This window comes from Gobius niger, assembly GCF_951799975.1.
Source record: "Gobius niger genome assembly, chromosome: 13".
Lineage (NCBI taxonomy): Eukaryota > Metazoa > Chordata > Actinopteri > Gobiiformes > Gobiidae > Gobius > Gobius niger.
In genome coordinates, this window is record NC_136864.1 from 28,274,045 (window position 1) to 28,295,971 (window position 21,927).

Consider the following 21,927-nt stretch of genomic DNA (forward strand, 5'->3'; position numbering starts at 1 on the left):
CTATTTTCAGTGGCTGGTCGCAATTGGAAGGGCATCGGATGCAACAAATATCTGCCGTAAATTGACATGTCTCCAAGAGTCTGAGCAAACTTCAGTCACTACATCTGGGCAAAAATAAGTGCCCGCCGCTATTGACCAATGATCTGCTCCACACCAGAGCGTAATCGCCACAGTGGGGCTGACATGCGGCCACTCATTAATTAAAACTATATTAACAATTTCTTAGCTGACATGAGATTTTTACAAAAACACTCATTGTGTGTTTGAGTTTGTAATTTCTAAATTCAGAAGCACAATAAATAGTCAGAGACAAAAAGGCTTTAAAATCAACTGTATATTACCTATTATGGCAAACAGTAAAAGTAGTTTAATTATTATTTACTCTTTAATTAAGGCTTAGTCTGTTGCGGCCCACGATCAACACTTTTTGCATTTTTGGCCCCCGCTCCAAATGAGCTTGATACCCCTGGTCTATGGACTTTAGAAACACACTTCCTTGCTCCAATTGCTAACAGAGAATTGTTTGTAGCATCTGTTGATAATTAGATGACTAGCCAAATAAGATTACCAGTATGAGTATGACAAAAACTATTTCAACTTCTAATATAACTTAATGAAAAGTGAGCAGCATTTAGTTTTTATTTTACATATGGATGTACTGCAGTTACCCAAACAGTACTTTATCTCATAAGTATAATGGATGATTTTCAAATATTTGCATATTCAAAACTAATGTGTTCCACACATTCAAAAGTCAATAGTCCAGCAGATTTCAACAACAGGGCTGCACAATTTGTGTGTGACGTGTTCGTTTTCAAACATTGATTGTGAACTAGCTAGTATATATGCTTTTCAACATCTTTTCACAGTCAATACACATGCAGCACATGATGCACATGCATCTCCATATTCACCAAGTCATATATCACATATAGAGAGAACACATCCTAATGCTGCTCGCGTCGATCTCTTTGAAAAGCGAACCAGCAGAGGTTTGTGCTGTTTGGGTCAATCACAATCCCAGATTAATATATTAGCACTGTAATATCAACCTGGCTCTTGCCTTGTTGTTTGTAAACTTGGACATAGTAGGCCTACTATACTTGAGTAATTCATTTTCAAGTTTGTGTTTCTTGCACCGTAACATAACAGCTATTTCATTTTTCACGTTTTGGAAGTGTATTTCAGTATATTGAGAATCCTAACATAATACCTAAAACTTAAAACCTAAATCAAACTTTTCACTTAATATGCAATACATCCGATTTAAGTTGGTCATTTTTATACTCACTACTGCCACCTCAGGTCTTACACGTAACTGCAGTCTCTATATTAAGCTTTGGACCCAAATTTACACTTTTTGAGTGACAGTGCAGGATTTTAGAGGCAGTTGTGGTGAATGATCTGGGCTCATTCAACACATTAGGACGTTGCTGGAACATGTAGGGGCAGAAAAATACTTAATTTCAACATTTTTAAACTCCATATAGTCCCTTTAAGTAGTTGCTTTACCAAATATTTTTACTCTCCACCATCTGCAATTATCATGTTACTTGTAAATGATTGAAAAGATTAACCATAATTGTTATCGACCATTCATTCACTATAAAATTCCATCATGGCCGCTGCACTAACTAAGAAAATGCATGTTGCCGGTGTCTTGTGGACCAAAACCTAGGATTGTAATGGTTACAGTGTGGTCTGAGGTTTGGGGAACCACAACCACAAATGCATAGAAAGTAAAGCAGGTCACACACACACACACACAAGCACACAAAGCCAATGCCCCTGAGAAAATATCCATACATAACCGTAGACTCTAGTGCCTTTGACCACTTTTCCAGTATGTCTTAAGAGCAGCGAGTATTAGCAGCGGTGTGGACGGATGAGCTCATAGTAATGTCTGTCTCCGACCTGGTCCAAAACATGAGTCATCATCATAGCGCCGTCGAAAGAACACCGACAACATTGGAGCTCGCTGTACAACCACTACAGGCTTTGAGAAAAGAAAAAAAGACTATCAGTTTCAACATAGCAACATGCTTAAGTCCCAAAGTCCCATGCTTGAGTCACAATTCGATGCTGCGCTTTACAAATTGCACTCTTCAAATAAAATTGCCTTATATATTGAACTTAGAATTGCTCCGATACCTACAGGGATCAGGTTTTATTATTATAAATTAGGGATGCACCGATACCGATACCAGTATCGGGTATCGGGCCGATACCACAGGCTTGTACTCATACTCGTACTCATTCATGAGGTCCCGATACCAGAAACCGATACCATTTGACGTGCAGCCAGCGCACCTACGAGGCGCACCTCTCAGCTGAAGAGAGAAAATAGCAACAAACTGGAGAATTGTTTAGTGTAAATACAATAATCCACATAGAGCTGACTTTATTACAGACTGCGCTCTCTAAATCAGAGTCTGTGCTGGATTTAACCAGAGCTAAATGTTGCTGCAGCGTCTGCAGTGTTTACAACATACAGGCTAATGATGCTAACTCTCGGCTAGCGCACTTTTGGCCATTCTGACGCCGTTTTAAGCCCAGGGGTTTATTCTTCTGAAAAACTAACCCAGCGACTAAAAAGTCCTCAGAAAATCCAAATAAAAGAGATACAGCATGTCCATATTGAGCGAAAATGAGCTGCAGCAGAACAATGAAAACGCTGTAGCTACTCGCTAAGTTACTACAAAACACACGAGAAAATCTACACGGAGTTGAAGTAAAGACGAAAAGAGACCATTTAAGTAACATCTCAATACTATTGTTAAGATAGATAGATAGATGATACTTTATATATATAAATAAAAATATATGAATAAAGCACAGGAATTGGGGAGCTTTTGGACATGTGCTTTTCTGTCTATGATGGACAGTGCAATAAAAATTAAAAATTATATTGAATGAAAAATAAAAATAAATAATAAATGGCATCAGCACAATTCTAATATAACTGCTCTTAAATGCGTCGCCTATTTTACTTAAGGAAAAGTACATGAGTAAATTAACGAATTACAAACCAATCTGCTGTGGAAAAAAGTAAGAATGTTGAAGAAAATGCCTTGTACTCGTATCGGTATTCGGTATCGGCGAGTACTTAAATCCAAGTACTCGTACTCGTATCGGTTTTAGAAAAAGTGGTATCGGTGCATCCCTATTATAAATGCAACATTGCCATAAAAATCCTTAACTCTTAAGGCGAGACACTGCAGGTGAATAGGGGAAAAATGTATATTTACAGATATCAATTTGAAACTGTTGCTGTAGATAACTGGCATAAATTTAAGAAAAAAATACATGGCAAGTTTTTTTTATCATTTTATCTTTTCATATAAGAACAAGGTGTTTTATGCCTAAAAATGCCCCAAATGTCCCATCTTTTCGGCGACGAAATCTGAATAATGGATAGAGCTACATTCAAATTTATGGTTTCATTTTATTTATTGATAAATGAGTTACCAAAACTTTCTCAGAGGGGATTTTGGATTTCTTGTTTAGTTTTGAAATAAGCTGTTTTTTTAGTGGAAAAATTTGTAAAAATGTACTTTTCGCCTTATTTTTTGACATTTAAAACTCAATAAATTAAGTAATAAAATTAAGGGATTAAGTAATAAAAAATCCCTCTGAAAAAATCTTCCAAATATTGTTCAGTCTAAGGTTGGAAAATTTCTTTAGGTCCGACTGACGAGAATATAGCGTCGCCACAATGACAGAAAAATGTGTTTTGAGAAAAAGGCCCTTGAAATTGCATTCTCCCATATAAGTCTATGGGGGAACATTGAATCAGTGCAATATTTAAACATGTTATTGTGAAGATTTGGTATATTTTCTGTTTCCGGGTGAAAGCTTATATGTTCAGAGACCAATTTGGCCCAAAACCTGAAAACTGAAAAAAATGAGTTTTGCCTGTAGTGTCTCCCCTTAACTGTTGAGTCACACTACCGGACTTTCTTGGTGTGAGGCAAGAGTGCAAACCTCTCAGCCACCGTGCCGCGTAGTAATAGCTTGGTAACAGAAGCCAATCGAGATAAATGCCGTATCAGATTCCAATACAGTGTTTTTCCAAAAGAGGAAACATAGCTGCAAGCCACAGCTGTTCATTGTGTTGTGGCTAGTGCTGTTGCTCAAGCTATGCAGATGCTAAAAAGTCTGATAAACCACACATTAAAGCAGACATCAGTTACTTTTTGATGCCTTAAATTTATCACCATAGTGGACACAGAACTTCGAGCAACTCAACTAGGAGCACAGACATTGTTTATAATTAGCCATGCGCTCTGGGGCTTAGCGTCTTTTTAGCTTGTCGGACAGGTACACTGAACCACACTCCAAACATCCAGCCTTGGATACGACATGTGATTGATACAGCTTTTCCTCAGAAGGTTCGTAAATGTGAGCCACAGATGTGTTTATTGAGTTGAGGCTAGATGCTAGCCGCGGCAGGATGCTAACGTCTTCAGCAGCTTAAACACTGACTCAGACTGAGGCTCCGTGGACATGACAGACTGCAAAAACAGCACAAAGGTTTTCTGTTGCCTCTTCGGTGTGTTCTGACGGCGCTGCTACGACTTTATCTTGTAAACATAACCACATGCTGGTTGTTTTTAGTTAAACAGGCTCTCTGGGACCGTCTTTTTACACTTATCTTCTTGAGAAATGATTACAGTTACTATCAAAATACTACTGTCAATCAGCTGTCCTTCATTTTCATCCTGAGTAGAGATATTGTTACATGCTGGAGTACATAATTCCACTTCCTTCTTGAAAAAATGGCGGCCTTAACTATATCATTGGATTTTAGACACACTGCATCGTCATGAGTTGGTCTTTACATGCTATAAACTACGGTGTTGCAAATGTACAGACAACTTTTCCAAGATGTCAGTTCCTGTTCTAAGTACGTGCTATATCAAAACTATAATTGCACATAATGATGCTTTGATATAAACACCACAGACATATTTGCAATACTGGGCAGACTGATAGGAAACCCAAAGGGCACGTGGACATGGTGTGCCAGAGGCTGCGGTCTGTGAATGTTTTCAGAGAAGAACACTCTGCAGGAGGCTCGGCACAAAACAACCTCCTGTTTTCACACACAGACACCTCAGGGCGCCCCCCGCTGGACGACTGGATATCTACTGACCATCTACTAACAACACACAAGCTTTAAAAGGAGACACTGTGCAATGAAGATGGGGTAGTGTCGCTGGTAAAGCTTCATCAGAGTTTCCCAGGCAACAAGAAAAGTGCTCATCCTCTGCTTCAAAAAGAAAACTACGAAAATAAGAAATAGGAATACGTTTCGGCGGGTTTTATGTAATTAGCAGCGGTAGCACTTAAATGAGCATCACCCTGGACGAACATTTAGGGAGCTACAATGAATATAATCAAAATTGTCCAACCTGGGAACTTTTTCAAATATACGATTATGTTTCCCTTGTCCATTTCAAACCCTATGAACAAATAAGAAACATGGAATAATATAGCTAATACATATTGCTATACAGTGCATTAAGTCTCATAGTAGGGATGCATGGTTAACCTTTATCGAATCGAAATTGAGGTTTTAGCTGCTGCAAAAACCTAACCTCAAACCTTTTTTCCTGCTTTGAGCCTCCACTCTTTGAGTGAAAGACATTTTTGCCAAATCAGATGAGGAAGAATCAAGTTTGTCTGCTCTGGAGTCACTAGTATAAAAAAAAACTCCACGTTTGTCTCGCGACCTGTGGGTTAGATTAGGGCATGGAAGTCTATTTCATCGTGAAGTGAGTTGAGGATGATAAAAAAACACAAGGCAATCGCCTCCGCTCACCAGCGTACGCGAGCACATCATGGTATTAAAGGAATAGGCCACCGTTTGTACATACTGAGATATGTTCTTACCTTAGCTTTGACGAGTTCTTTAGGACCTGTCTGATCTTCATCCGTGCCTTCAGTCACGTATACTATATTGTAAGGCGTAATGATACCAGGAGTAGTTTGGCATCCGCACAGTAAAGTGAAGATTTCTGCGCGGATTTCGAACTACTTACAATATAGTTCCCCCTTTTATCCGCTTAGAAAATCCACATTGTTTAATTTTGTGTAATTATACTTTGTAGTGGAACACTTCACGTAACCATATTTAAATAGGGAAAACGTGGAAGAGCTTGGTAGCTTCTATCTTGACCGGTTTTGGAGCTATAGTGGAGAGAGGGAGAGGCTAAATGCTAACGCCGTCTGCGCTGTGTTTACGTGACTGAAAGCACGGGGGAAGATCAGACAGGTCCTAAAGAACTCGTCAAAGCTAAGGTAAGAACATATCTCATTATGTAAAAACCGTGGCCTATTCCTTTAAGCTGCATGTAATTGTGACATTGTTACACGTTTTTGACGTTTTATGAGGCAGATTTTCCTAAAACAAGCAGCGTTTTGCAGCTTGTGATTCAGAGGATGCCTTTCTGTAGCTAAATACGGAGGGGAAATTGTGTGAGAGCACCACATTTATTAGGGAAGATTAAAACTGAGGATGTTTTTCCTGTCAGTTTCATAAAATGCCTCTGTACTGCCTCTTGCCGATGTGCATCCTGCTGCTGCATGAAGCTGAAACGTAATAACAGCCTAACATGATGTTTAACAATAGATTTAGAAGTTTATGCAGCTCTAGGCTCATTTGCATGAATAAACCATATGCTATATGCAAAATGTTAAAATCACAAATCGAATCGCAATATCTGTCAGAAAAAGAACAAAATCGACCTGCCCCATCTCGTGGTTTAGTATTATCAGTAGCCATCACATTTTAGCCTGAATGAATTCAAATAGATCGCCAAGTCAAGTTTCTCAAGGGGCCTCATCCGTCTTATCAATATGCAAAAAGAATTGCAGTACATGATGAACTCAGCAGATGAGCTAACAACACAGCATTTTGCTTACAGTATGGAAAGTAGTGCAGTTACACAATACTTTCCTCAGTATAAGGATTGAGGAGATAACGCTCCCTTTGATGATTTTCAAATATATGCCTACATTCAAAACTAATGGATTCCACACAATCAAAAGTAAAGGATCCAGCAGACTTCAACAAGGGGGGCATTACAATTTTGGGGGGGGAAAATATATATATTGTGTTTGGTTTTAAAATGTAAGTAGTAAATGTAGTCTTGAGTTTGATCTCAACTTTTGCAACATATTTTCAAAGTCCAAACAAACCCGCAGCCACATTAGCTCCAAATCCACCAAGTCATAGATCACATCCATATTCATATAATAGCTGTGCCAGGAAGTCATCCGCTGTCTCGCTGGCAACGGCAGATTTAGAACCAGGAAATGAAGAAGGCGTCTTCATTTCGAGCTATTTTAAGGTCTGCAGAAATACAGTTTCAGTATGGGGGCGTAAGGTTGCACGAGCGCTGAGCCGTAATTTGGCACTTCCTCTCAACGACTTGACTTTTGAGTCTTTAAAAGAAAAATAAATTTTGATACATGGGAAATAATATGCTGACATTATGCGGTTGAGTGAATGTTATTAAAATCTCACCACACAATTCAACCATACTCTTATGATTCTGCCTGTTACAGTGCAGTCAACATTATCCATGGTTCAATTAAGTTCACCCACAGATAAGGGAGTGTCCTTCCTGACCCTCAGTTGTACTTGATCTCTTTTGAGATGGCAAAACTTGGACGTGATGATCATTTAGATCGGGCTGTAATTGAAAAATCCTTGTCTTCTCCTTTCACACCGATGGATGTTGTTTTGCAGGACAGCACGAGCTCGTCTCCAGGGAGATGATGCTTTGCTTTGACTGGTAGCAAAACTTAAAGGTGCACTGCTCCCATCCCAGTGGCCTCACCGATGCTTTAGGATCAATTTGATTTCAGGTTTTATAGGTTCCCGGTAGGTTTTCGGAATGGAATAGGTTGTGTTCATGTTACACGTTTGTTAAATGGTGACGTCACAGCTCTACTTCCGGGTCCGCAGATGTGCGAGAAACTACAAAAAACTCGTTAATATCACAATCAATATTTCTGAAACTCAACAGAGAGTTACTGAACATACTTATTTATCAGGCCCATTAGCCAAAAATGCTGAACCTACTGCTATACAAGTAATATTTACCAAAATCACTACATCCGGGTTAGCGGAGATAAATGCTAACAGCGCAGCAGCTACGCTAACCCCGGAAGTAGTGACTTTAGCAAATATTACTTTTTACTAGACACAGCATTTATGGCTGATGAGAAATAAGTAGGTTGAGTAACTCTCCGTTGAGTTTCAGAAATATTAATGGTTGTTTTTAAGAGTTTTAATGTTTTTTTCTCGCATATTTGCCGGCCTGCTAGTACCCGGAAGAGGAAGTAGTGACACTAAACAAACGTGTTGTAAGGTGCCAATAGATACAGACGGCATCTCGTCATAGAAGGGCCGAGGGGGAAAATAGAATCTTTAGAGAAACACAATTTTTCACTATTTTTTGCCATTTTCTGGTGGAATATCAACTTATTTATCACATATAAATAAAGTCAAGTGAAAATCGGGCCCATTTGGATATTTTCTCACAGCAGATTTTTCAGTAGAAGTGAAAAAACGGCAGTTGTAGCAAGTGCTAGCTAACCGTTAGCATTAGCCCGATGCTAACATGTAGCATCAAGTTAGCATTCTCCGTTATTCATGTCTTTATGGGATGTTGAACCACTTTGCTCCTCCCCATGTCTTTGTATCATTATTTAGTAGAAACTATGTTCCTATTTCAGCATTTGTTTCAGTAGTTTTTGAATAATTAGAGACAATATACATTTTTTCGAAATTGTTTTCCCCCTTAACTGTAATACAACTCTGTGGAAGAGAAACCGTTTTTTGAAAGAAATTTCCACAATGTCCCAATGCTTTCCCTGGTCATTATTAGACAGTGACTGGATTTACAAACCTTCATATACAGTCACATTATTCTTATGTCTGAAAGTCCCGTCTACTGGCCAACATCATGCAAATGTTTTAGAATAAACCTACAAGAAACTTAGCAAGCAATTGATCCTGGAGCGTCCTAAAGGCCACCAGGATGGCTAAGGTGCCAAGCTAACACCACACAAGTAGCCACTGGGTCACTGAAAGGTCAAATATCAATACCAAAAGTTGCACAGTGCACTTTTAAAGTATATTATGCAACTAGTATTTAACAGAGAAAGTTCCTGCAAGGTATAATTGACACAAGCAAACTTGAAATCACATAAAAAAATACCATGCAGGAGTTCCATGCCTACCCTCTCTCATGTATCCTGCCCCACAAGCTCAAAGTGTCATCCCTCTGTATATGTCATCACTAATTGTAGACTATTCATCTAATACCCAATGATGTTTTTTTTAATCAGATTTAACCAGTCGCACCAATTTACTATTTTACCCGAAACCGTTTGCCAAAAATTTCCACAAAATGAGGAAGAATCGAGCCATAAAACTTCAACGCCAAATAAAATGTAGATTACTGATAACAATCAAATACAAAAATAAAATACATCTGCAGTGTCTCCCCTTAAAATAGACTTCCCGAGCCACAGTCGCAATCATTCATCAGAGAGAAGTAACGTCATTAGGTCACTCCTGCAGCGTCCTGGGCCTCAGATAACTCGATTGCAACAGGCTGGAGATATTATTGGTTGACAGCGGAGACGAGAAGCAGAAACGTTTCAATGCGGGAGCACACAATCCGAGAACAAAACAAAAGACAGAGGCCAAACAAACTTGCGCAACAAAAGCCGAGCATGCAGGGTTCACACACTCTCCTAGGAAACCAGCGGGACATGGACGAGCCTGGGATTCTGTGGTATTCGGCGCTTTGGAGTGGACGCTTCGGCTTTGGCAACTCGCTGCTCCTCTTAAAAGAATGACTGGATCGTGAATCATCATGTTTTCAGAGATGTGATACTTACATCAATGTGCGTTTTAACTTTCACTGACTCAGTCTTTGTAATGGGAATGCAAAAACAGCGTTCGAAAGCGCCAAACTTCACTAAATTAGGTTTTTGCAGGGGCGTTTCTATGGAAAGGCTAAAGGGGGCACAAGTCACCCCGTATGCCACCCCACTCAGAGGGGCTGAGGCACCATGTTGGGGCCAATTCAAAGTTCAATTTTACAAACCAGACGTGGGAAAATTATTAAATTAAGCAGTAGATACTCAATTAAAATTTGCTTAAAGATGATTTTTGGAACATTTTTGACTGGACATTGCTGCATATTTTGAGCAGAAAGAGAGGCAAGGCAAGGCAAGGCAAGTTTATTTGTAGAGCACAATTCATACACAAGGCAATTCAAAGTGCTTCACAGATGCATAAATATAAGAAAACAAATACAATCAATAAAAACATCAACATAGAATTAATCAATTACAGTAAGAGGCAAGAGTGTAGATAATATACTTTCAGTTATATGCATTTTTAAGTCTTGTTTGATTCGCTCTGTCTTGACACTATTTCGCTCTGTCTTGAGCACTATTTTTAAGTTTTGTTTTGACTCGCTCTGTCTTGAGCACTATTTCACTCTGTCTTGAGCACTATTTTTAAGAGAGAGCGGGACTTTGGTGTTTCCCTTCTGTTTGTTTCTTTAATAGAAAAATATTGTAAAAAATGGTATGAGTAGTTAAAAAGACTTTTGACGCTACAATTTTGGAAATAATCACAATTATTTTCCTCATATTGAATGAACTCGATTTTCGATTATTTTTTTTTAATAATAAATTAGATACATCTTGCTGTTTCAGACAATCAGATACATCTTCCATCATCTCATCCAGACTCTAAAACTAGGTATTATTTGTGTCAAAGAAATGACGATAATTGAGTTTGACCAAAGTAGAGATTGCGATTTCGATTGAATTTCGATTCATTGGCCAGCCCTACGCTAGCTTGTTGGAATATTAGTTACAAACCTTTTTTTCAGGGGGGAATTCAAATATCTTGTTTAGTGGTTCAAAATGTAATAAATCAGAATGTGAATTAGATATTAATAAATCCCTCTGAAAACAATGCTCAATACTGTTAAGCCCAAGACTGGATAGTTTAGAGCAGGGGTAGGCAAGTTTGTGTCATGGAGGGCCGATTTTCTCCATTGCCAAAACACCAAGGGCCGAAGTTCACAATTGTAGCCCAAAGTAAAGCACCTTTTCTCTACAAATATACGTTTTGCACATAATATATGACCTAATGGGGTGTTTTGCTGGGAACTGTGAAAATATTGACAGTATTTTCCACATTTTAGAGTCCTTTTCACATATTTGGTCTCTGATTTATGAATAAATGTTTTTTCAAAATTCTCTTGGGGCCAAAGGTGTTATGCTGGAAGGACGAATTTGGCCCCCGGGCGTGACGTTGCCTACCCCTGGTTTAGAGTCTGTAGGAGCGACTCAAGTGGAGATGTAGTTTCAAGAGTGAAAGGAAAACCTCATTTCGAGAAAACAGCCTCACACCACGTTCCAAACTATTAAAAACATAATAATAATTCAAACATTTGGATAATAATTTGGAATGCGGTGTATGGACAATACGTGGATAACAAACATTTCATTATTTGCGAATATTCATTCACAAATAATAAGCGTGGGGAAGACGAGGAAGACCCAGGATTTATAGCAGAGTCCTAAAAAACTATGGCAGGCGAGTCAACAAAACGTCATAAAACAGAGGTAGAGTTTGGTCTTCTTTTCCCGCTGACATTAAAACCAAGACGTGGAAGAGAAAAAAAAAAATAAAAAAAAAAGACCGTGAAAAATCAATGTTTTCAGCTGCCGTGTCTGGCCATTGTAGAACTGGGATCAAGTGACCGTTGGCCTTACAGCTCTTGTTCCGGTCACAGATGTCGACTCAGGTGAGAACTTAAACCCGGCCTTTATTTAACCGGAGTAAAACCAGATAATAAAACTTTCATAGCATTGCTTTGCCTCGTCATTCCTCAGTGGTGATGTAATCCGGATTATTAAAACCGTGATATATATATTAAAGTATGGCAAGGTATGGCAATTATATAATTTCTATGGTTTCTCTATCATTAACATATTATAAGAGGATGTATGGTGACAATTGGATGTGTATCTTCTGAAAATTAGAAGCGTAACTGAATATGAACTAGCATGTAGCTTAGTGGGTACTTTGACATGCTAATCTAAAGTTAAATCTCAAATAGTCTATACATTTATTAATGACTTCTAACTTCTAACTAAGGCTTTGACCTCGCCTAAATGTGGTCGACGGTTTGACAACTGCTGAAAACATCTGGATCATTCATTGTTTGGGATGATTGAGGGCTCAATGCTAACGGCTATAGGGAAGATACAGTAATGGAGCAGGCTTACGAACGCTGGAAAACACTAGCCGGCTACACATACGTTGGGATCGAATGCTCTCCTTTGTACTTAAGTGGTATTTTTTCCCAGGATCAGCTCCAATGTCCAGATACCATTATTGGATGAGTGCACCGCTAGTTAAAATGAGCAAAAAAGCGAGGGGAAGATAAAATGATTCCCAAAGGCGTTCCACTCCAACTACATTTCAAATGAAATCATCAGCTTCACTTTCGTCTTTTGCTTTCAAAAGTCGGAAAAAATGGGGAAAGTGTGAGCAGTTTATGGTAATACCAAGTCGCTCAACCATGACTCAAATCTGCTGAATTTGGAGTGTCTTCCAATACTTCTGCAGTGAACACGAGACAGATCTGTGCTGCCAGGGCCGAGACAGTAGCGAAAGCATCGTCTGAACTCCTGCCTCAACACATCTGTCGCCGACTCGGAATTAACGCACAGAACAAAGAGCCACGTCTTATCCACCTCACAGCACTGACCAACGTGTCTGATTTTCTCAATGATAAACACCCCACGCTTTGGGAAAAGCCCGTAGAAACGCCGTGACGCGCCGCGAGCAGTGTGGATGGAAGTAAGTAACGAGACTCGGCTTGAAATGTCCCAACGATTGCCGGCAGTGTGTCAACCCTGCATGCGTTCTTTGGCACATCTACGACAAGCATACATTTTGTTTGATTGCGTTTCGGAAAAGGGCGTAGTACTTACGGGTTTTCTGGCCCCATACGTGCAGGTGTAGCTTCCCGGATGAGTAGTAGATGAAGCCCAGGACCAGCATGGGGCACAGGACGAACAGCAGCTTGTGAGCGGGCTTCATGGTCTGCGGTCATTCACATGGCACCATCTGACTCATCACCTGGAGGCAGGACACATCACATGAGCTCACTTAGGACTTCAACGCCATGATGACCAAACATTCTGCACAGCATGGTTACACCAAGGCACAGTGTTGTTCAATCAATATATTTATTAATGAATAATTCATTTCTTGATTAATTAATAAGCCCTTTACAGCTCTCAGGGCGACCAACGTACTTCCCAGTAAAATCAAACACATTAACACATTTTGAACATAGAACTTCTCAGAACCAATGCAAAGGGATTAAGTTTTTCTAAAATGCTGTAAAAATAAATGCCCAGAGCAGAGTTTTATCAACGAAGGAAATGTTGAAATGAGCACTTCAGCAGTAGAAGAAGAAACCAAAGTGAACTGGATTAAAAGCTCAAATAAATATAAAGATTTTGCATGATATGTCTCATTGAAGCAGTTCTGATTGCCTCCCTGCTATTGATGGAAAGGAAGATGCCCTGACCTGGTGGAAGGTACGTAAACTAAACCTCAGCTCTCAGCGAGTATCATGTGCTGCCTTCTGAGCGCCTGTCCTCCCTCAAAGCAGTTCACGTTACAGCAAGCAACTTCAAAGCTACAAGGCAAGGAATGACTTATTCATTTGCACCTGTGACGTTCGGTGACAATACTGGAAAAATAACAGAAGCCTTCCTTCCCTGGACTGTTTGGTGAAAGTGGAGGACCTTTAGCATTCTTTCCACTGGCAGACACTACACAGCCCAGTGCCTGGTCAACCCGGTTGGGCGAGCTCCACCGCGCACGCCATAATCTACATGCCTGTATAGACTCTATCCTGCCGATCTTTCTGTTTCCAAAGCTCACACACCCGCGTTTGTTGTGGGCGGTGCCGCCACAGAGGAGCACGCTGTACAGATCGTCATTAAAAGTTTTTAGAGCTGCGACGAGAACAAATGTGGACAAATGCTGCCTTCTGGTGGGAGTTATGGAATCAGTCAGAGGAGCCAAGCTGTACTAAAACAGAAAAGAAACCGCTAACTACAACTATGAAGGCAAGCTACATGCAAATGTTATGCTAACACCAGCTAAAGCTTCGCTAACAGTGGCTTAATGCTAATATCGGCAAAACCCCTTTTAGAACAGCATGTTGTGAAGTATTACATCCGTATGACCGGCGTGTCAATGGTGAGGGCTGTCCACTCTCTCATTGCCAATCAGAGGCCAGCAGTCTGGTCACGTCACATCAGACACGACCTAGCGCTTTGGCCACAGCTAGAGGTCGGTTCCAAAAACCTATACCTGGTCAGACCGTTTTGGCCCTGGCCTTTGTTATGGAAAAGTTCGACAAAGAGCCATTCGGCTGATACGTGCCTGCATGTGGAAAGACACCTTTTTCGAGACCAGAGGCCAAGGCCAAACCAGTCTGACCACCAGGTATAAGTTTTGGCACTGACCAAAGCGCTGAACCGAGACTAACGTGAACAGACGCTCACTAAAACAGGCAGGTCAGACAGATTTAATATTTCATGACATCATGCCGCTGTTCTAAAAGGGGATTTTGCCCAATGTTGGAATTCAGCCGCTGTTAACACAAATTTAGTGTTCATGCAAGTGTTAGCATAACACTTGCATGTTGCTGACCTTCATAGTTCGTATTTTAGCTGTTTCTTTCCTCTAGTATTTGAATGATTCCATAACCCCCACCAGAAGGCAGCATTGGTCCACATTTGCTCTCGTCGCAGCTCACAAAATGTTTAATGACGTTCTGTGCCGCGAGCAGTTTCCATCAGAACCTTAGAGGAGGCCCTTCTGCATATTCTGCACATGATTCCACACTCTTATTCGTTTATCCGCACATACCGGTGTCAAACCTTCTCTAACACTCAAACACAGTTACAAGATATTCCAAAGTTAATCCACTGATTTATGCCAGTCTAAAAACAATGGGCAGGGCTCACACCCTTCCACACCTGAGAAGTCAGAACTGGTCGAGTCAACACTTTATGAGTGAACACGCATGTAGTTCTCAATCTAACTCACATGTGACATTCCGTCATCACGTGACACACCAGTTTTAATCGCAACACTTTTTTGTGCCAGACAAAGCAGGTCAAAGGCATTTCCTCAATAATGTTGAGGAAAAAAATATGATTTCTGAACATATACAGTGGATAAAACATTTTACCACCATATAGTTTTAAATTTGCTGCTGAATTTGAATAGGTTGCATCCACGAACTAGAAAGAGAGACAAACCAAAAGAAATCAGCATTTTGACAGTTATCATTAATCGATTACTTAAATAGTTGTCGACTATTTCAATAATCGATTAGTCGTCGATTAATCGATTAATCGTTTCAGCCCTAATAGCAACTATAATGGAATTATCACCTGACAAACTCAATAGACTGAGGCGGGAATTCTACAGTTTCGAAGCATCATACGCAGGAAAATGCATTATCTCAACAAAATGAAACCATATATTTCAATCTGGCCTGACTATCCATTATTAATATTTGATTGCTGAATGTGTGTTGATAATTTCTCCCATTTTTACACATAAAATGTCAAAATGTTGTTTTTAATTACCTTATCTGAAAGTATTGTTTTAAAATACCGTACTCTGGTACAAGTTCTCAGCTCCTCCGGATCTGAACCTGTCTGAACTCTCTCTCCACGCAGTCATTCAAGTTATGTGCCAGAAGGGTTCCATGTGACTTGGAGGGGAGTGAACGGCGGCGCGCTGTGCTTATCAGCTGTCCAAGCATCCGTTGGACAGCCTTGGACCAAAAAAACAGTTATGTTAGTGAGAGCGGGGAGGGGACAAGAGGGGAGGAAACCACACCCACACGGCCCAGAGACGGACACATGCGGCTTCCGAAGGGCCCAGCTGGTTTCTCTGTGAGGTGCACCAACGAGGCGAACCACTGCCACTTTTCAAGTCTTTATTTGACCAAAAGGTTTGCCCACTCTCAACTGTCATCCTATTTAGACAAGTCACGGTTCAAGTAAAAAAAAAATATATATATATATACTGTATGATCGTATAACAGAAACATTTGGTTGTAACTGGTGGATCAGAAACCAAAATGGGGTTGCAGGCCTTTGCCAAAAATGGTGATTGAACCAACAAAATACTCTTTTGATATTGCATACTCAACTTACACATTAAAATTGGCTCTGTGGACAGAATGTTTTTGGCTAACTTGTGGCCGGTGTAGGGGAAAGACTACTGTCAATATTATAACACAAATTAAAGCAGTACTAAGTAACTCATGCCCCTAGAGGCCATAAGCGCCACTGCAGGTGTCGTAGCATGTTATGTATTTTTTTTACTTATTAATTGTCCGTGAGAATACATACTACACTGACAGAAAAGACAAAGGGAGAGAGGGATATTGTACATCCAATTACACAATGGAGATCATTTTTTTTCACTCAAACTTGGCTATAAATATTGTTTAAGTGGCGCAAGCCCACAGTTAGCTTTGCCCGCTAGCCTGTTAGCTTCTCCTTCGTGATTCCATTAGTGTGTATTGGTGACTCCGACCCGTAGGCAGGAAAGCTGCAAATGTGGTTTTCTGGCCAGAGACACCAGGGGGAGATGAAAGACCCCCCCCCCAATCATCCCATTAACACTTGCTTTGCCCTCAGAGGGACTACAATAAGGATTTATTAAGGTTAACAAGTTACTTAATACTGCTTAAATTAAGATATATATATTTTTAAAACCGAGTAAAACTCAAATACATGTCGAGTGTGTTCCATAGAATGATTTTAGATATGGTATAGCCTTAACGTTAGCCTTAGCTTCAAGGTTAAACAGCTACATTTCTGAAATCAGAATCAGAATAGTTTTTTTGCCATTGTTTGTAAACAGGTTCACAAACTAGGTGAGACGTGAAACATTAAACATAAAAACATATAACACAGCTAAAATAAAAATAAGCTATAAACTTTGAACTATAAGGCTTTGGGGCATGCATAAGAATACTAAAATAAATAAGATAAAAAACAAGAGCTAAAATATACTAGTCGACAACAGGATTGGATTTACATTTGGTGTGATAAAGTGATATAAAGTGAAACTGAAGTATTGACTTATTTTGTGTAAAGTGTTGTGACAATTTTAGTCAAAGTTTCTATTATCTAAAGCCAGCCACAGCGTGGCCAATACACAAGACCAGGGTCCTCTCGTCTGATGACGTACTGAGCTTCACCTAACTGCCAGAAAGTACCAGCGCCACCCTGCCTCCCGGACGAGATCCTCTTTTTCACACTTAAGACTACAGGCCCAAAAGGCCTTTCGTGATTACATTAACATCCCAAGTATCTGTCTCCCTATGTATTTGCATTTGACGCTGGTGATCTGCATATACACACCAACTGCATCTTGACCCCTGTCATGCTGTTCTGCCTTTATAAGGTGATGCCAAAGCTGACTCTGGCAGAACTCTGATGCACAGCTTTGTGTGTTCTCCATATATTTATATGCAATTAAACCTCACGTTTACTTGACAACAGCGCTTAAGCTTTTCTTTAAGATGGAGCAAGAAAATCCTCAACATCTGTTGTGATTATCTAACAGCTGTAAGTTAACTGCCACATACTGTACCGTATAAAGAATGTACTCTCCATAGGTTTAAAAAGTCAGTACCCAGAAAGTTAGCATTATGTTACTAAGCAGCATTCCGTGCACAGAGCCCTATACCTGATTTTTGTTTTTTTGTGCTTCAAATTCTTCACAGGGACAAGTTTATAGCTACATTTCACAACTCGCAGAGTCACTTTTCTGTGTCAATTTCACAGAAATGCTAGAAAACTCACCTGCAAGTTCAGGAAATTAGATGCAGTGTTTTTCTCAGAAGTGTCTGAGTTTACAATGTACTAAAGCACAACAAACGGATGTTGCACCATTACTTGAAAAGAAACCGGGGATAGTGCCTTTAACTTTAACAGTATTTAGGTTGCTGCGCTTGTTATTATAGGCTCAAGGTTTTTCCGGGTTAATCCAACTGATGCAATCTGCAAACAACTGAAAATAAATATCCAGTAATTTCACTTCCTGATCCTCCAAGCAAGCTCAAATAAGCCCCACCCACCCCCACCTCTTTTATATAGATAAGATTCCACGGAGACTATCTTCTCCATCTTCGCCAGTTGCACGTCGCATGTGGCTATTGAGACGGCAACGTTAATTATTCACTCTGCCCTAGTTCTAATCTCCACCTAAGTGAAGGCAAATTTGCCCTTCTCCATCCCAGACAGTGTGTTGAACGCCCTGGGATAACATGGAACAAAAGTTACAATGTCAAAAGCCATCCATCTTTATGACATACTGAAAGAAGCTAAAGGCAAACAGTGTCAGTGCAAAGACCATAAACTGCGGGGCCCCAAAAGAGAGGTTAAACGGGAACTGATAAACAGACAATGGGGTTACAGATAAGTGACACTGCTGACTCTGCATGGAGTGGTTGAAAACTGTCGTCACGTGAATAAAAGTTGAATATTATATAGCAAAAACTGAGCTTGGAAACTTGGAAATAGTGAAGTATATTTCAGCTATTTCTTGGCAGTTATATATTAGGGGTTTAACCTGGGTAACTGAATGGTTTCGGTTCATTGCGTCGGTTTCGGTTCAGCGTGTTCGGTTCAGTCCACTGGTGTATTGTTCGAATACAACTTTAGCATACCTTCAAGTTTTGGATTTGTAAATAAGGGACATATTCCGGAACCAGCTGCGAGCCGTCCCATCACCACAGCTCCAAGATGGAGTAAAATATGGTCGGTTACTGGCCAAAACGGGACACTCGACAGCTATGCAACCTCGCGACAACTCGGGCTGGGCGATACGGACCATAAGTCACATCCCGATATGTTTAGGTTGAATATCGATGTACGGTATATATAAAGTGAGAGCTGTGAAATGAAACATTAAGTCAAGGTTTAAATGAAGGAGGACACACATGTCTGTCTTCTAATGTTTATTGAGTTGATGGTCTTTTTCTCGTGCAACTGGTTGAGACTGTTCAGATAAACTATCAAGTTAAAAGAAAGAAACAGGTCATCTCAAGCTGATGTTTCAATAAAGTTTATATTAAACTGAGCACTATATTTTTCTTTTTATATTTCTCCTTGTATAGAATATGCTGCCCTCAGAAAAAGATGTATCTATTTTATTTCATAGGCTGTTTTGATATAAGATATTTCCTTTTTTAAACGTGTACCTTAGGAGCTTTGTTATGTGTTTATGTTTACATCTTATGTGAGTTTTCAATAAAACTTCTCCTATTTAATTCAGTTTGGAGAAGCAGACACATTTTTTTTATAATCATTATTTTGTTATAATACGGGAGATTTATGGCAGCTATGTTTTAGTCCATATATTTATTAGCTCAAGTTGCGAGCGCATTTTTTTGGTGTATTGTTCATCAGCACTGCATTCCAATGGTAGCTGTGATACTAATCCAATGTTGAGTATTTAAATACAGTACTGCAAAATGCGAGTGTGTAGGCAGAGGTTTGGACTTACCGGAGTTACTGGCGAGTCGCAAACACCTTAGTAAACTTTACCCCTTTGCAGTGCTGCTCTTTATTTGTTTGTATTCCAGTGATTCCCAGATTAGGCCAGCTGTCCTCTCTTGACCCCAGGATTGTCCCTCAGGTAAACTTTAGCTGCATCATGGCAGACCTACTGCCTGGTCCGCATGGCGCCCTCCTCGTCCTGTGCTGTGCCTGTCATCTCTAATATCCAGTGATACTCTATTCTGTTACACAAACCACCGAGCGTGAAAGTAGTTTTATATCATTTTTATTAGTGTACTTTGAAAGATAAAGAAGCTGACTGGAGAAAACACTGAACATATGGATAAATTGTTGTAATATAAAATATCAGTACGTTGCTTTATTGATTCATTTACTTAGATCAACTCATTTTCAATACTCCCATTTTGTTTTTAAACATATTATTCAAGCTTATTTTCTGTGTAGACCTTTAGACCAACATTCCCTAGTTATCTATTCACTTCCACAATGGCACAGAGCGCCGTTCAGGCCAGGGATAGATGACGTACGTACTGGAGGCCAAACTGGCCCTCGTAACATCTGCCCCAAACAGGATTTTGAGAAATATTATCTACACCTGTTAGTGTAGAGAATGAGGAAAAACCCTTTTCTTGACAGCGACACCAGCGTGTTGTGACTTGTGGGAGTCTTCCTCAGGGTGAGCTGTGAGCCCCATTTAAAACAGAGGTGCTCATGTGGCCACAATCATGTGACGTACCAAATTACCATGATCAGATTTTTGTAATACAAGAATGCAATAACCTTTAAATACGTTTTCGCAATATTAGAAATCAACAGATCCAAAATATACTGCAATATAGTGCAGCATCCACAATACACATCTTCAGCACACAAAGCAGCCGAGATACACTGAAAACAAAACACGCCGACAACAATGAACTTGACAAACTGTGACGGTACTCGTACAGCGTGGAGCAAAGATTGATTCCAAAATGACAACAACCCTGAAACTAACACTTAAAGCAGTACTAAGTAACTCTTCCCCCTAGAGGCCATAGGTGCAACTGCAGGTGTAGTAGCAACTTACGATTTTTTAACTTATTAATTGTCTTGGAGAGTAAATACTACGCTGACAGGAAAGGCGAAGGGAGAGAGGGTTACTGTGCATCCAATTATACAATGGAAATATTTTTTTTCACTCAAACTTGGCTGTAAATACTGTTTAAAGTGACGTTAGCCCGCAGTTAGCTTTGCCCGTTAGCATGCTAGCTTCTTCTTCGTGATTATAATAGTGTGTATTGCTTTCTCCGGACCGGTGGCAGACAAGTTGCAAACATGGTTTTCTGGCCAGAGACACCAGGGGGAGATGAAAGACCCTCCAATCATCCCATAAACACTTGTATTACCCCCACAGGGACTACGGAAAGGATTTATTAAGGTAAACAAGTTACTTAGTACTGCTTTAAGTTTATAATTAAAAAAACCTTTCAGCTAGAACCACATAAGGGCTAGACACAAAATAATCAAACACAATACTTAAGGACCGGACGCTAGTATAAGTGTTTTAAAAATGATGAAAATACTGTGATTCCCGTTTGGTCATTCATGATGTAGAGCGGCCTTTTGAGAAAGTGGGCCGTTACTTTGGACAACAATTTGGAGGTTCCACCCTTGGACAGGAAGAAAATACAGCAGGCCAGGCCAGTGACAACGCCAAAGACAAACAGTCCAACAATGTCACCATGCATGCGTACTGTACATGAGGGTCATGAGAAAGTCCCAGTTCTAGAAATATATATTCTCTCACTAATACACACATGTTTTATAAGTGGTCAAAGCTGTTATTAAGGTTATTGATCACGGCTCAAGGCAAAGCTTCGACATAGCTAATGTACACGACCAAATCCTATATCCATTATCCATTATTCATCCATTAGTAAAACATAAAATGCGGGCGTACAGTTGATACCCATTTTCTTGTAGGCAGACAGAAATGTAATACTGGTGCTTATTTGAAACCTGTGCGCTTTAACTATTGTGGTCACTTCAAAAGAGAAGCTTCTGCCGATAAGTCATTGTGTTGTTACAAGGGCGTGGAGCAATTTGGGAACTAAATACGCTTGTCATTTTACACAATAGAAAACATTTTGTACCGTATAGTAGCATTTCTGAAATATCACAAAGGGTATTTTGCTTAATGCTTAATTGACACTGTACTGTCACACTTCATATATCATACTCCTCTGACCTCAGCAA

At 39.9% G+C, this 21,927-nt stretch overlaps 1 protein-coding gene and 1 long non-coding RNA gene across 4 annotated transcripts in view; one reads left to right on the plus strand and one right to left on the minus strand.

Moving 5' to 3' along the window:
- The window catches only part of LOC306973284, a 547,876-nt gene that overhangs the window by 158,255 nt on the left and 367,694 nt on the right, over positions 1–21,927 (plus strand). The gene's annotated exons all lie outside the window — the stretch shown is intronic.
- LOC306973255 (CMP-N-acetylneuraminate-beta-1,4-galactoside alpha-2,3-sialyltransferase-like) overlaps positions 1–21,927 on the minus strand; it is a 133,866-nt gene that overhangs the window by 110,169 nt on the left and 1,770 nt on the right. For all 3 annotated transcript variants that reach the window (XM_079570164.1, XM_079570163.1, XM_079570162.1), the window contains exon 2: positions 13,048–13,195. In XM_079570164.1, coding sequence (XP_079426290.1) covers positions 13,048–13,156 — 109 coding nt within the window. In that variant the 5' untranslated portion in view covers positions 13,157–13,195. The remainder of the gene's footprint in view (positions 1–13,047; positions 13,196–21,927) is intronic.